We start from the raw sequence: 16,030 nt of genomic DNA, 5'->3' as shown, positions 1-16,030 counted from the left end.
TTGCTTGTATCCACCTCAGTGCTAAATGCACATAGTAGTAATAATAATAATGGCATTTGTTAAGCATTTACTATGTGCAAAGCACTGTTCTAAGCACTGAGGAGGATACAAGGTGATCGCATTGTCCCACGGGGGGCTCACATCTTAATCCCTATTTTACAGAAGAGGTAACTGAGGCCCAGAGAAGTTGTGACTTGCCCAAGATCACACAGCTGACAATTGGTGGAGCTGGGATTTGAACCCATGACCTCTGAATCCCAAGCCTGTGCTCTTTCCATTGAGCCACGCTGCTTCTCTAAGTAATAGTAAGTGCTTAGGCACATCGTAAGTGTTTAAATATCATTATTATTATGAATAATATCTCTCATTTTATAGATGAGGTAACTGAGGCCCAGGGAAGTTAAGTGACTTGCCCAAAGTCACACGACCGACCAAGTGGTGGGGCCGGGATTAGAATCCACATCCTTCGGACTCCAAGGCCCCTGCTCTATCCAATAGACCGTGCTACTGGGGCCCGTTGTTGGGTAGGGACCATCTTTATATGTTGCCAACTTGTACTTCCCAAGCGCTTAGTACAGTGCTCTGCACACAGTAAGCACTCACTAAATACGATTGAATGAATGAGTGAATGAATGAAGTGGTCCAGTGTATATGGAGGGGGAGGGAGTTCTAGGCCAGAGATGTACTTTTGAGATGTTACTGACCACTTAACATCAGGAATAATGTATCTCTGCAGTGTCTTCTGAGGGGCAGTCTCTGGGGAAAAGCGGAAATACTTTCACAGATGGATACTTTGGCACATTTCCAAACCTATCATGAACTGAAAATCGAAGCTATAATTGTTGAAATCTAGAGTTTTCCACGCTATTGGGTTTTGCTTTCCCTCCCCCCATACCTATTATTACTTTAAGAAAAAAACACCCTGGGCCTACATTTTTGAAGAAAACCTCAGGAACTTATTATGATCTCTAAATAGACCAAGTGTGTGCTTTCCTCTTGTCACTGGTAGTAAATGGCACTCCCTACACATCATTCCCCAATCCAACAGGGAGCATTTTCTTTTAGTAGTATATTACGTACCTATATTATCATTTTAAAAATACATTACATGGATCTCTGTCAGGGATACAATGGTGCATGCCGGGAATCAGGAAAGGAGCCAGTTGGCTCAAGAATGAAGAAATGGCAACAGAGGAGAAAACATTTTCGTTGAGCGATAGTTTTGTACTAATCCTTAGTTCTACCCAACTCATAAACTAAAACAATGTTCAGTACACTTTTGAGGAAAGTCTACATTTTACTGAATGTGATAATAATGAAAATAAATTAGGGAAGCAGCATGGTCTAGTGGAAAGAGCACGGGCTTTGGAGTCCGAGGACGTGGGTTCTAATCCCGGCTTTGCCCTATGTCTGTTGTGTGACCTTGGGTAAGTCTCTGAGCCTCATCAGCAAAATGGGGGTTAAGACTGTGAGGCTCATGTGGGACAGGGACTGTATCCAACCTGATGACCTCATATCAATCCCAGTGCTTAGAACAGTGCTTGACACATAGTAAGCACTTAAACCACAATTATTATTATTATTATATTTTTTTTGGCTAAATTATTGAAGTTAAAATTCATTTTTGCATGTTTTCATAGGTGACTGAGAGACAGGATTTCAAAAGAAACATTTGTGGTGTTCAAGGGACGTCTCTTGGGAGGAAGACCTGCCAGTTGAGTTGGCGGAGCTGATCTGAAAAGTGGCACAAAAAATGGCTTCGAATTTTATAATCACCGGACTTGCCTTGATGAGTCTGTGCCTGGCAACCGCAGGTAGGTGGCATTTAGAGCACTTTGGAAATACTAATTATTAATGATTCTCATTGGGGTTTTGGTCAACTGAGGCTCATGCAAACGTTGATAAAACGCAGTGCTGAAATGCTGAATGTATGGAACTTTTCAAAAAGTTGCATGTGTGAACGTTATCTCGTGTCTAGGTAACTCACACCATGTTAGTAAAGGGAAAATCAAGCACACTTTTTGAGCGGGGGTGCCCCAAATACCTGCATTTAATCCCAGTTTTGATCCTTGTTTCATTCCTATTGGTTGTGAGGCCTCTGATGAATGTGGAATTGCTGCTTATTTCTGGAGGGGCGTTATTTTTTTCTGAACAGAACGGTGCCCCCCAAATTAAGGTTCGTTTATTCGCTAGACTGTAAGATCATGGTGGGCAGGGAACATATCTACCAACTCTGGTATATCATACTCTCCCAAGTGCCTAGTAGAGTGTTGTACTGTGTACAGAATATTGCACACAGTAAGTGCTCAATCAGTACAATTAATTGAGTTCTTCCTTTAGTTATCCGAGTTGCATCCACACTTCTTCAAATGCTGTCGGGTCGTTTCTGACCCATAGCAACCCCATGGACATTCCTGTGGTGAATCCAGGAATGCCTTGTTAGTGACTGACTATGATTTCTAGACTGTGAGCCCGTTGTTGGGTACGGATTGTCTGTATTTGTTGCTGAATCGTACCTTCCAAGCTCTCAGTACAGTGCTCTGCACACAGTAAGTGCTCAAGAATAATAATAATAATGATGGCATTTGTTAAGGGATACAAGGTGATCAGGTTGATCCACATGGGGCTCACAGTCTTAATCCCCATTTTCCAGATGAGGTAACTGAGGCCCAGAGAAGTGAAGTGACTTGCCCAAAGTCACACAGCTGACAAGTGGTGGAGCCGGGGTTTGAACCCATGACCTCTGACTCCAAAGCCCGTGCTCTTTCCACTGAGCCACACTGCTTTTCTAACTTATCTCTTATCTCTGTTATCTCTTCAGTAGCTGTGACTGAATGAATGTGTGGCTCAGTGGAAAGAGCACGGGCTTTGGAGTCAGAGGCCATGGGTTCAAATCCCGGCTCTGCCAATGGCCAGCTGTGTGACTTCGGGCAAGTCACTTAACTTCTCTGTGCCTCAGTTGCCTCATCTGTAAAATGGGGATTAAGACTGTGACGGCCCCGTGGGACAACCTGATCACCTTGTAACCTCCCCAGCACTTAGAACAGTGCTTCTAGACTGTGAGCCCGTTTTTGGGTAGGGACTGTCTCTATATGTTGCCAACTTGGTACTTCCCAGTGCTCTGCACACAGTAAGTGCTCAATAAATACGATTGAATGAATGAATGCTTTGCACATAGTAAGTGCTTAATAAATGCCATTATTATTATTATTATCCCGTGAACAACAACAAGGAAGAGACTTTGCGAAGCCACTGATGGGCTCTACCTGAGACAGGTGATTGTGCATCTGTGGGGTTGTGGAGCACGTAGGGAGGCATGGATTTCTCCCCTTGTTCTACCCAATAAAGGGCCTGGACCAATCAATAACTCAGTAACTACCATATAGAGCCACAGCTGCAACGCCTAAGGCAGATAAAAGGCAGTTGCTTTGGGGCACGCAAAGGGCAAACACAGAGGAGGCATTCCCCTTTTAGACTGTGAGCCCACTGTTGGGTAGGGACTGTCTCTATATGTTGCCAATTTGTACTTCCCAAGCGCTTAGTACAGTGCTCTGCACATAGCAAGCGCTCAATAAATACAATTGATGATGATGATCCGGAGGCAGCGCAGAGGTGCGCTGAGATGCAAAGAGAAGCAAGCATTGGAGCTGTGGAAGAGCAGCACTTGAAAGCAGAAAGAAGAAGCATTGGCAGAATGGGTTCCTTTGACCACAGACTGATATTAATAATAATAATTGGCATTTGTTAAGTGCTTACTATGTGTAAAGCACTGTTCTAAGCACTGGGGAGGATACAGGGTGATCAGGTTGTCCCACGTGGGGCTCACAGTCTTAATCCCCATTTTTTACAGATGAGGGAACTGAGGCCCAGAGAAGTTAAGTGACTTGCCCAAGATCACACAGCAGACATGTGGCGGAGGTGGGATTCGAACCCATGACCTCTGACTCCAAAGCCCGTGCTCTTTCCACTGAGCCATGCTGCTTCTCTAGCCATGTGGTATTGGACCCTTGGCAGAGCGGAGTGAGTGAAAGTGTGTCTGTGTCATTCCCTTGCACGCTGGTAAAAACAAAGTAAAAACTTTCCTCATTAACCTTGATGATCAGAGGTGTGGTTTGAACTCTACTAAGTGTCACTGAGGCTCCTTCCGATCCAGGAGTAATAATAATAATAATGATGGTATTAAGCGCTTACTGTGTGCAAAGCACTGTTCTAAGCATTGGGGGATCAGGTTGTCCCACGGGGGGCTCACAGTCTTAATCCCTATTTTGCAGATGAGGGAACTGAGGGCCAGAGAAGTGAAGTGACCTGCCCAAAGTCACACAGCTGACAAGTGGCAGAGCTGGGATTTGAACCCATGACTTCTGACTCCGAAGCCTGGGCTCTTTCCACTGAGCCATGAAGATCCTGGTTGGTAGGAACTGGTGACTTGTGCCAATTCCTGCTTCAGAATTCATTCATTCATTCAATCGTATTTATTGAGCGCTTACTGTGTGCAGAGCACTGTACTAAGCACTTGGGAAGTACAAGTTGGCAACATATAGAGACGGTCCCTACCCAACAGTGGGCTCACAGTCTAGAAGGTGGGTCCCATCTTCTGTCTTTGTCCAATGTTTTGATTACTTGCATCCACACACTGGCAGGTTAATATAGGTTTTTAGAAATCTAAATCAGTCATCCAGATTCGCTTTGTATTCATCAATCATATTTATTGAGCACTTACTGTGTGTAGAGCACTGTACTAAGCGCTTGGGAAGTACAAGTTGGCAACATATATAGACAGTCCCTACCCAACAGTGGGCTCACAGTCTAAAAGGGGGAGACAGAGAACAAAACCAAACATACTAACAAAATAAAATAAATAGAATAGATATGTACAAGTAAAATAAATAGAGTAACAAATATGTACAAACATATATACATATATACAGGTGCAGTGGGGAAGGGAAGGAGGTAAGATGGGGGGATGGAGAGGGGGGCGAGGGGGAGAGGAAGGAAGGGGCTCAGTCTGGGAAGGCCTCCTGGAGGAGGTGAGCTCTCAGTAGGGCCTTGTATTCCTAAGGGGAGCCATGACAAGTTCATTTGTAAGTACAGCTAGCAAACCATTCTCGAATGGGTAGCTTTGAGAAGCAGCCTGGTATCGTGGCTAGAGCATGGGCCTGGGAATCAGATGGTCATGGGTTCTAATCCCAGTTCTGCCACTTGTCTGCTCTGTGACCTTGGACAAGTCACTTCATTTCTCTGTGCCTCAGTTACCTCATCTGTAAAATGAGGATTGATACTGTGAGCCCCACATGGGACAGGGAATGTGTGCAACCCAAATTGCTTGTATCCACCGCAGCGCTTAGTAGAGTGCCTGGCACATAGTAAGCGCTTAACAAATACCATAATTATTATTATTTGAGGGGTTAGAGGCACATCTGTTTAAGCGATTTAATGCCATGTGTGTAAAATACATCCTGAGAATAAGCATGTAGTTGTGGACAATTTTTACTGCACCATGCTACCATGAAATCCACTGTACGGCCTCCTCCTCTCCATGCAGCTCAGACCCAGTCAGCTCTCACCTCCTAAAATCACTGGCTGTCATTTCCCCTCATTACTATTTTCTTTCATTCATTCATTCATTCATTCATTCAATCGTATTTATTGAGCACTTACTGTGTGCAGAGCACTGTACTAAGCACTTGGGAAGTCCAAGTTGGCAACATATAGAGACGGTCCGTACCCAAGTGGGCTCACAGTCTAGAAGGGGGAGGCAGGACAAAACAAAACATATTAACAAAATAAAATAAATAGAATAAATATGTACAAATAAAATAAATAAATAGAATAATAAATAAATAAATAGAGTAATAGAGTCTCCCACTCTCCAATGGCTTTTGCTTTCAAACACGCACGGATCTCCCTTGAGCTAAAAAAAAGCCCTCTCTTGTCTACGTGGCTCCCATTCCTAACCGAGAACTTCCCAAGCGCTTAGTACAGTGCTCTGCACACAGTAAGCGCTCAATAAATACGATTGATGATGATGATGATCTCCCTTGCGCTAAAAAAAGCCCTCTCTTGTCTATGTGGCTCCCATTCCTAACCGAGAACTTCCCAAGCGCTTAGTACAGTGCTCTGCACACAGTAAGCACTCAATAAATACAACTGATTGATTGAGAACTTGTTGTCTACATTGTCACTGTTTGACATATACTAGGTTTTTAACAAATGCCATAAAGGAAAAAGATAGAGATACAGATTGGGGAGGGGCGGTCATCTGCAAAAAGGTAGTAGTTAAAGCCCCATGAGCGAGTTCCCCAAGAAAGTAAACATCAAATGAGGGGAAGCAGCGTGGCTCAGTGGAAAGACCACGGGCTTGGGAATCAGAGGTCATGGGTTCGAATCCCAGCTCTGCCACTTGTCAGCTGTGTGACCTTGGGCAAGCCACTTAACTTCTCTGGGCCTCCGTTCCCTCATCTGTAAAATGGGGATTAAGACTGTGAGCCCCACGTGGGACAACCTGATTACGTTGTATCCCCCAAGCGCTTAGAACAGTGCTTTGCACGTACTAAGCGCTCAACAAATACCATCATTATTATTATTTATTAATATAGGAACCGGAACCTTCTCTTTTTGATCCACTACAGCCAGAATTCCAGCCTTTTCATTCCACCAGGACTGAGCTTTCTAAAGTTGCTGATGATTTCCTCGAAGCCAGGTCTAAAGGGCTGTACTCCTTCCCAATCCCCCACGACCTCTCAGCTGCTTTTGACCCCGTGGACCACTCGTTTGAGTTTCTTTTATTTTTTTTCCCTTTTTTGGCTTTTTTGGCTTGTCCTACCTCTCCAACTCTTCCTCCGTTTCATTTTGTCTCCTCTTCCACCTCTCATTCTTTTGCTGAGGGAGTCCCACAAGACTCGGTTCCGGTTCCTATATTAATAATAATAATGATGGTATTTGTTGAGCACTTAGTTGAGCACTTCTCTTTGCCTCAGTTACCTCATCTGTAAAATGGGGATGAAGCCCATGAGCCCCATGTGGGACAACCCGAGTACCTTGTATCCCAGCGCTTAGAACAGTGCTTGGCACATAGTAAGCGCTTAACAAATATCATCATCATTATTATTGGATAGAGCATGGGCCTGAGAATCAGAGGACCTGGATTCTAATCCCGGTTCTGCCAGTTGTCTGCTGTGTGACCTTGGGCAAGTCACTTTAACTTCTCTGTTTCTCCGTTACCTCATCTGCAAAATGGGGATTAAATACTAGCCCTCTTACTTAGACTGTGAGCCCCATGGGGGCAGAGGACTGTGTCCAACCTGATTGTCGTATATACTCCAGTGCTTAGTATAGTACTTTGTACCTAGTAAGTGCTTAGCAAGCACCATTAAAAAAAATCTTCTAATCAATCAATCAATCACTCGTGCTTGGGAAGTCCAAGTTGGCAACATATAGAGACGGTCCCTACCCAACAGTGGGCTCACAGTGTAAACATAACATCTCCCAAATCTGCCCCTTCCTCTGTACCTGACGCTACCACTCTGGCCATATCGTGGCTAAATAATTGTATCTAGACTATAGACTATAAACTCATTGTGGGTCTACCAACTCTGTTGTATTGTTGTCTCCCAAGCATGGAGTTCATTTCTGTGCATAAAGTGCTCAATAAATATGACTGATAGATTGTAACAATCCCCTCCGTGATATCCCTGCCTCTCACCTCTTCCCCCTCCAATCTGAACGACATGTTGCAACGTGATCATCATCTTGAGGAATTGCCCAGCACACTTTTCTTTTCCTCAGAGTCCTTCACTAGCTTCCCGTGTCCTGCCACAACAAGCAAAAACCCTTCACAATTGGCTTCGGGGTTCTTCTCCAATTCGCTTGTCTTTTCGCTTATCTGCCCTCTTCCCTTGCTACTTTCCAGCAGGCCTTCTTTGTTCACGTTAAACTGACCATCTAATGGTTCCTTACTCTTATCTCTTCCTCCTTAGATCAGGCAGCCCACAATTCTCCCCATATTCAATTCCTTCCTCTCATAATAAAGATTTCGGTACTTTGTTCAATGCTTACTATAAGCCAAGCTCTGGGGTAGATACAGGTTCATCAGGTTGGACACAGTCTCTGTCCCACATGGGGCTCACAGTCTTGATCCCCATTTTACAGATGAGGGAACTAAGGCCCAGAGAATTTTGTAAGTGACTTGCCCAAGATCAAGCAGCAGTCATATGGCGGAGCTGGGATTAGAACTCGGGTCCTTCTGATTCCCAGGCCTGTGCTCTATCCGTGTGTGTGTTTATCTATCTCACATTCCCTGCCCACAAGGAATCTACCAGCTTTGTTTACTGTACTCTTCCGAGTGCTTAGTACAGTGCTGCACACACATTAAGCGCTCAGTAAGTACCATTGATTGAACGTTCCTGTGCATCTTTGTTCCTTCTCGCTGTATGTCTGTATATATGTTTGTACATATTTATTACTCTATTTATTTATCTTGTGCATATCCATTCTATTTTATTTTGTTAGTATGTTTGGTTTTGTTCTCTGTCTCCCCCTTCTAGACTGTGAGCCCGCTGTTGGGTAGGGACTGTCTCTATGTGTTGCCGACTTGTACTTCCCAAGCGCTTAGTACAGTGCTCTGCACATAGTAAGCACTCAATAAATACGATTGATTGATTCTTTGTCCATCTCTCAAAATCTCTTTACGTCTCTGCCTTTCAGTAACTCTTTCTTTGTTCCTATGTGGTTCTGTGTTTTTCTGTAGACTGCAAACCCCGTATGGGCTGGGATTGTGTCTGCTTGTTATTCATTCATTCAATCGTATTTATTGAGCGCTTACTGTGTGCAGAGCACTGTACTAAGCGCTTGGGAAGTACAAGCTGGCAACATACAGAGACGGTCCCTACCCAACAGCGGGCTCACAGTCTAGAAGGGGGAGACAGACAACAAAACGTATCAACAAAATAAAACAAATAGAATAGTAAATATCCTGAACTCTTTCAAATGCTTAGTTTCTGAACTCTGTGCAAAGTAAGCGCTCAATAGAAGCAGCGTGGCTCAGTGGAAAGAGCCCGGGCTTTGGAGTCAGAGGCCATGGGTTCAAATCCCGGCTCTGCCAATTGTCAGCTGTGTGACTTTGGGCAAGTCACTTCACTTCTCTGGGCCTCAGTTCCCTCATCTGGAAAATGGGGATTAAGACTGTGAGCCCCACGTGGGACAACCTGATCACCTTGTAACCTCCCCAGCGCTTAGAACAGTGCTTTGCACATAGTAAGCGCTTAATAAATGCGATTATTATTATTATTATTATATTGTGCTCTCCCAAGTGCTTAGTATTCATTCATTTAGTTGCATTTATTGAGTGCTTACTGTGTGCAGAGCACTAGGCGTTTGGGAGAGTTCAATAAAATAATAGATATCCCCTGCCTGCAAGGAGGTTATAGCCTAGAGGTGGGGAGACAGAAATCGATACAAATAAATAAATTACAGATAAGTTCATTAGTGCTGTGGGGCTGGAAGAGGGGAAGAGCAAATCAATCAATTGTATTTATTGACCGCTTACTGTTTGAAGAGCACTGTACTAAGCGCTTGGGAAGTACAAGTTGGCAACATACAGAGACAGTCCCTACCCAACAGTGGGCCCACTGTCTAAAAGGGGGGATAGAGAACAAAACCAAGCATACTAACAAAGTAAAATAAATAGAATAGATATGTACAGGTAAAATAAATAGAGTAATAAATATTTACAAACATATATACATATATACAGGTGCTGTGGGGAAGGGAAGGAGTTAAGAGCAGGTCAGGGTGATGCAGAGGGGAGTGGGAGATGGGAAAAGGTGGGGCTTAGTCTGGGAAGGCCTCTTGGAGAAGATGTGCCTTCAGTAAGGCTTTGAAGTGGGGGGGAGAGTATTTGTCGGATTTTTTTTTAATAGCATTTGTTAAGCGCTTACTATGTGCAGAGCACTGTTCTAAGCACTGGGGGGAATACAGGGTAATCAAGTTGTCCCACGTGGGGCTCACAGTTTTAATCCCCATTTTACAGATGAGGGAACTGAGGCTTAGAGTAGTTAAGTGACTTGCCCAAGGTCACGCAGCAGACATGTGGCGGAGCGGAATTCGAACCCATGACCTCTGACTCCAAAGCCCGGGCTCTTTCTACTGTGCCACGTTGATTTGAGGAGGAAATGCATTCCAGGCCAGAGGCAGGACGTGGGCTAGGGGTAGGCGGGGGAGAGAGGGAAGATGGAGGGACAGTGAGAAAGTTAGCACCAGGGGAGTGAAATGTGTGGGCTGGGTTGTAAAAGGAGAGTAGTGAGATGGGGTAGGAGAGGGCAAGGTAGTATTGCTGTGGCGCAGTGGAAAGAGCTCGGGCTTTGGAGTCAGAGGTCATGGGTTCAAATCCCGGCTCCACCAATTGTCAGCTGTGTGACTTTGGGCAACTCACTTCTCTGGGCCTCAGTTACCGCATCAGTAAAATGGGGATTAAGACCGTGAGCCCCCCCCATGGGACAACCTGATCACCTTGTAACCTCCCCAGTGCTTAGTACAGTGCTTTGCACATAGTAAGCGCTTAATAAATGCCATTATTATTATTATTATTTAAAGCTAATGGTGAGGGTTTTCATTCGATGCAAAGGTAGATGGGCAACCACTAGAGTTTTTTGAGGAGTGGGGGAAACGTCTATAAATGTATACATTTATACATATAAGGCTTAGAGAAGCAGTGTGGCTCAGTGGAAAGAGCACAGGCTTGGAAACGAGAGGTCATTTGTTCTAATGCCTGCTCTGCCACCTGTCTGCTGTGTGACCTTGGGCAAGTCATTTAACGTCTCTGAGTCTCTGTTACCTCATCTTTAAAATGGGGATTGACTGTGAGCCCCACGTGGGACAACCTGATCACCTTGTATCCCCCCCAGTGCTTAGAACAGTGCTTTGCACATAGTAAGCACTTAACAAATGCCATTATTTTTATTATTATTATTATGTATATCTAAATGTATAACTGCATACTTGGCTGACCAGGGATGAGTTTGACATGACTGTCTGAGATATATGCAGATTTATTACTCTATTTTACTTTTACAAATTTACATATTCTATTTATTTTATTTTGTGAATATGTTTAGTTTTGTTGTCTGTCTCCCCCTTCTAGACTGTGATCCCGCTGTTGGGTAGGGACCATCTCTAGATGCTGCCAACTTGTACTTTCCAAGCACTTAGTCCAGTGCTCTGCACACAGTAAGCGCTCAATAAATATGATTGAATGAATGAATGAAGTGCTCACAATAATGTTCATACTCAATGCCTCACTCCCATGCATGCTCAGGAAACATTTAGCTTCCCTTCAACTTGAAACCTTGAATAAAACACGAACGGGGATTTGGAAGCAAATAGACCAAAGATTCAATCATCATTTTAGTAAGCTAACACACACACTATCAGTCAATGAGTGTATTGAGCTCTTACTGTTTGCAGAGCACTGTACTAAGCATTTGGGAGCGTACAATATAACGGAGTTGGTAGACACTGTCCTTGCCCATAGGAGGTCGGGCAGGGTGGAAAGAAGAGTGAGGTACAGTAATTTCGGGCTCTGGCTCTCCTAACGTTCCTTTACCAAGTGAGTCATAACGAAACACAAATAGGAGTTTACAAAGAGAAATGGAGAGACTAAACAGGAAATTAGCACACTAACCTGGCCCAACAGGGGAAGGCGTCTCCCATTCATTCATTCAGTCGTATTTATTGAGCGCTTACCGTGTGCAGAGCACTGTACTAAGTACTTGGGAAGTACAAGTAGCCAACATACTTAAGTGCTTTGCACACAGTAAACGCTCAATAAATACGATTGAATGAATGAATGAACATATAATAAAAATAATGACATTTATTAAGCACTTACTATGTGCAAAGCACTGTTCTAAGCACTGGGGAGGTTACAATAATAATAATAATGGCATTTATTAAGCGCTTACTATGTGCAAAGCACTGTTCTAAGCGCTGGGGAGGTTACAAGGTGATCAGGTTGTCCCACGGGGGGCTCACAGTCTTAATCCCCGTTTTACAGATGAGGTAACTGAGGCTCAGAGAAGTTAAGGGACTTGCCCAGAGTCACACAGCTGACAATTGGCAGAGCTAGGATTTGAACCCATGACCTCTAGACTCCAAAGCCCGGGCTCTTTCCACTGAGCCACGCTGCTTCGGTCCCTACCCAACAACGGGCTCGCAGTCTAGAAGGGGGAGACGGGCAACAAAACGAAACATGGAGACAGGTGACAAAACATGCCATATGGAAGGGCTGGTTGTCCTAAACCTCAAGCTCCATCAGGTGGAATATTGATCCTTTGCTAACTCACTGACTGGTACCCAGTGGCCTGAAAAAAATAATAATGGAGTTTCTAGAATATTTTTTTGAGAATTTGGCTCAAGATGGAGAAACGTGCGGGCAACCTGGTTCACTATATAAGTGAGGAAAATAGTGCAACTGGTTAATATAGTATATTAGCACAGCGCTTATGTTCAGATCTGTAATTTAATTATTTATATTAATATCTGTCTCAGACTGTAAACTCATTGTACATATGTACATTCATTCATTCAATCGTATTTATTGAGCACTTACTGTGTGCAGAGCACTGTACTAAGCGCTTGGGAAGTACAAGTTGGCAACATATAGAGACGGTCCCTACGCAACAGTGTGCTCGTATACATAAGTGTTGTGGGACTGGGAGGGAGGATGAATAAAGGGAGCAAGTCAGGCTCATCTGGAAGGGTGAGAGAAGAAGAAAGGGGGGCTTAGTTTTTTTTTTGATGGCATTTATTAAGTGCTTACTATGTGCAAAGCACTGTTCTTAGGGAAGATTTCACTAACCATCCTCTGCTAGTGAAATCTCCCCCCCCCCCCCCGCCCCCTTTAGACTGTGAGCCCACTGTTGGGTAGGGACTGTCTCTATATGTTGCCAACTTGTACTTCCCAAGCACTTAGTACAGTGCTCTGCACACAGTAAGCGCTCAATAAATACGATTGATGATGAAGGCCTTTAGGAGATGTGTCTTCAATAAGGCTTTGAATGGGGAGGAGGGGTAATTGTCTGTCTCATTTAAGGAGGGAGGGTGTTCCAATACAGAGGGAAGACATGGGCAAGTTATCAGCGGCGAGATTGATGATGGGCTGTAGTAGGAGCAGGGAATGTGTCTGTTTATTGCTGTGTTCTTTGCTCTATTAGAAACAGTGTGGCCTAGTGGAAAGAGCACAAGCTTGGGAGTTAGAGGATGTGGGCTCTGCCACTTGTCTGTTGTGTAACTCTGGGCAAGCCACTTCTCTTCTCTGTGCCTCAGTTACCTCATCTGTAAAATGGGGATTAAGACTGTGAGCCCCATGTGGGACAACCTGATTACCTTGTATCTCCCACGGAGCTTAGAACGGTGCTTGGAATATGGTAAGCACTTAACAAATGCCGTTATTATTATTATTAATGTTATTATTATTATTGTGTACTCTCCCAAGGGCTTAGTAAAGTGCTCTCCACACAGTAAGAGCTCAGTAAATGCGAATAAATGAATGAATGCGAGTAGCGAGGGCAGGTAGGAGAGGGCAAGGTGATTGAGGGGAAATAGGGTTAATAAAAATAATGGGGAGGAGTTTCTGCTTGATGCAGAAATTGATGGGTAGGGACCGTCTCTATATGTTGCCAACTTGTACTTCCCAAGTGCTTAGTACAGTGCTCTGCACACAATAAGCGCTCAATAAATACGATTGAAGGAATGAATGATGGGTGGCCACTGGGGGTTTTTGAAGAGTGGGGAGATGAGGAATGAAACTTAGAAATTTAGAAAAATGATCCACGTAGCAGTGTGAAGTTTGGACAGGAGAGGGGAGGGACAGGAAGCAGAGAATATAGTGTAGTATAGTAGTGTTAAATAACCCATCGTATTTTTTTCTGGGAATCAGTGTCAAATATTATTCATTATTATATTTATTTACTTGAATTCCAGCTACAGGACCGCCCCACGCTGCAACTGGGTTATGTTGTAGCATGAATAGTCACATCATGGTACCATTAAGTATGGTTTCCGTAGATCCGTAGATTTGCTCGGTAAAATTAGGATCTGGTCCAGAACTTCTGGAAAAGTAATATGAAATTCTTTTACATGCTTGTTATACAGTAGTGACACATGTCACTAAACTATTTTTAAACTTTTATTGAGGTAATTCAGAGCCTAACAGCTTACTATTATCTAAATGAGGAGTGGTGATATGATTGTGAGTCTTTGCCAGAGATTGCAGAAGTAGAAGGTTGTTCTTGAGATTTTTTTAATTTTTAATGAAAGGTTTGTCTAATTTAGGTTCCTTTTTCATTTCTTCTTAAAGCACCTTGTAGCAGCATAACTCTTTACGAACACTTCCTCAGACCACTCAACACCTCTCCATTAAGTTGTTCTTCATATGTCTAAATTTTTTATACATATGCTTTCTTAAACATGGACATAAGCCTTTTAATCCCAAGATATTAGCTGGTGAAAATATATCATCTTTCTTTTTCTGGCCATTTTGGAATGAAAAAAGCAGCGTGGTCTAGTGAGCATATGGGTCCGGGAGTCCAAAGGACCTGGGTTCTAGTCCAGGCTCCATCACTCATCTGCTTTGTGACCTTGGGCAAGTCACTTGACTTCTCTGGGCCTCAGTTCCCTCATCTGTAAAATGGGGATGAAGACAGTGAGTCCCAAGTGGGAAACAGACTGCGTCCAACCTGATTAGCTTGTATCTAGAGAAGCAGCATGGCTCAGTGGAAAGAGCCTGGGCTTTGGAGTCAGAGGTCATGGGTTCAAATTCCGGCTCCGCCGATTGTCAGCTGTGTGACTTTGGGCAAGTCACTTCACTTCTCTGGGCCTCAGTTACCTCGTCTGTAAAATGGAGATTAAGACTGTGAGCCCCCCGTGGGACAACCTGTTCACATTATAACCTCCCCACCTCTTAGAACAGTGCTTTGCACACAGTAGGAGCTTAATAAATGCCATCATTGTTTTATGATTATTACTATCTACCCCAGCGCTTATGTGCATGGCTCATAGAAAGCGCTTAACAAATGCCACAGTTATCTTCTTCCTAAAATTGCCAAAATTCAGTGAGGTCCTTGTTGGTAAATGATTCCCTCTGACCCAAGTGCAGTTAACTCATCAATACCTCTGTCATCCATTTCTAATAATAATATAATAATAGCTGTGGTACTTTACTAAGTGCTGGGGTAAATACATTGTTGCCTTTTCAGTTCAACAGTTTCTTTGATTATAATAATGTTGGTATTTGTTAAGCGCTTACTATGTGCCAAGCACTGTTCTAAGTGCTAGGGTAGATACAAGGTAATCAGGTTGTCCCACGTGGGGCTCACAGTATTAATCCCCATTTTACAGATGAACTGAGGCACAGAGAAGTGAAGTGACTTCTTAAAGTCACACAGCTGACATGTGAGGGAGCGGAATTAGAACCCATGACCTCTGACTCCGAAGCCCGGGCTCTTACCACTAAGCCACGCTGCTTATCAGCTCAGTGGTCTCTTCAACATCTTGAGAAGCTGTTCCATTCTGGGTAGAACTTTCTTCAAGATCGATTCACTGTGGATTAATTAATCTCAGCCCAAGGTGGGAGGAGACAGAGGAGGTATTTGCTCATTATTCATTCATTCAATCGTATTTATTGAGCGCTTACTGTGTGCAGAGCACTGTACTAAGCGCTTGGGAAGTACAAGTGGGTAGGATATAGAGACGGTCCCTACCCAACAACGGGCTCACAATCTAGAAGACATTAAGAGAAGTAGATGGCCTAGTGGATAGAGCTTGGGTTCTCATCCTGGCTCCGCCACTTATCTGCTGTGTGACCTTGGACAAGTCACTTTACTTCTCTGTGCCTCAGTTCCTTCATCTGTAAAAGACTGTAATATAAAAGACAATAAGACCGTGAGCCCTATGTGGGACAGGAATTGTGTCTAACCCAGTTATCTTGTATCTACCCCAGTACTTAGAATAGTGCCTGGCACATAGTATGTGCTTA

The 16,030-nt window shown here is 43.8% G+C and overlaps 1 protein-coding gene across 1 annotated transcript in view; it reads left to right on the top strand.

The window, feature by feature from the left end:
* The window catches only part of TGFBR3 (transforming growth factor beta receptor 3), a 323,588-nt gene that overhangs the window by 42,044 nt on the left and 265,514 nt on the right, over positions 1–16,030 (top strand). The window contains exon 2 of the mRNA XM_038744742.1: positions 1,641–1,814. Within this exon, the coding sequence (XP_038600670.1) occupies positions 1,754–1,814 (61 nt within the window). The 5' untranslated portion in view covers positions 1,641–1,753. The remainder of the gene's footprint in view (positions 1–1,640; positions 1,815–16,030) is intronic.

The sequence above is a fragment of the Tachyglossus aculeatus genome, chromosome 4 (genome assembly GCF_015852505.1).
Source record: "Tachyglossus aculeatus isolate mTacAcu1 chromosome 4, mTacAcu1.pri, whole genome shotgun sequence".
Classification (NCBI taxonomy): domain Eukaryota; kingdom Metazoa; phylum Chordata; class Mammalia; order Monotremata; family Tachyglossidae; genus Tachyglossus; species Tachyglossus aculeatus.
The sequence above is the reverse complement of the archived record's forward strand: the minus strand, read 5'-3'. Positions and strand labels throughout refer to the sequence as shown.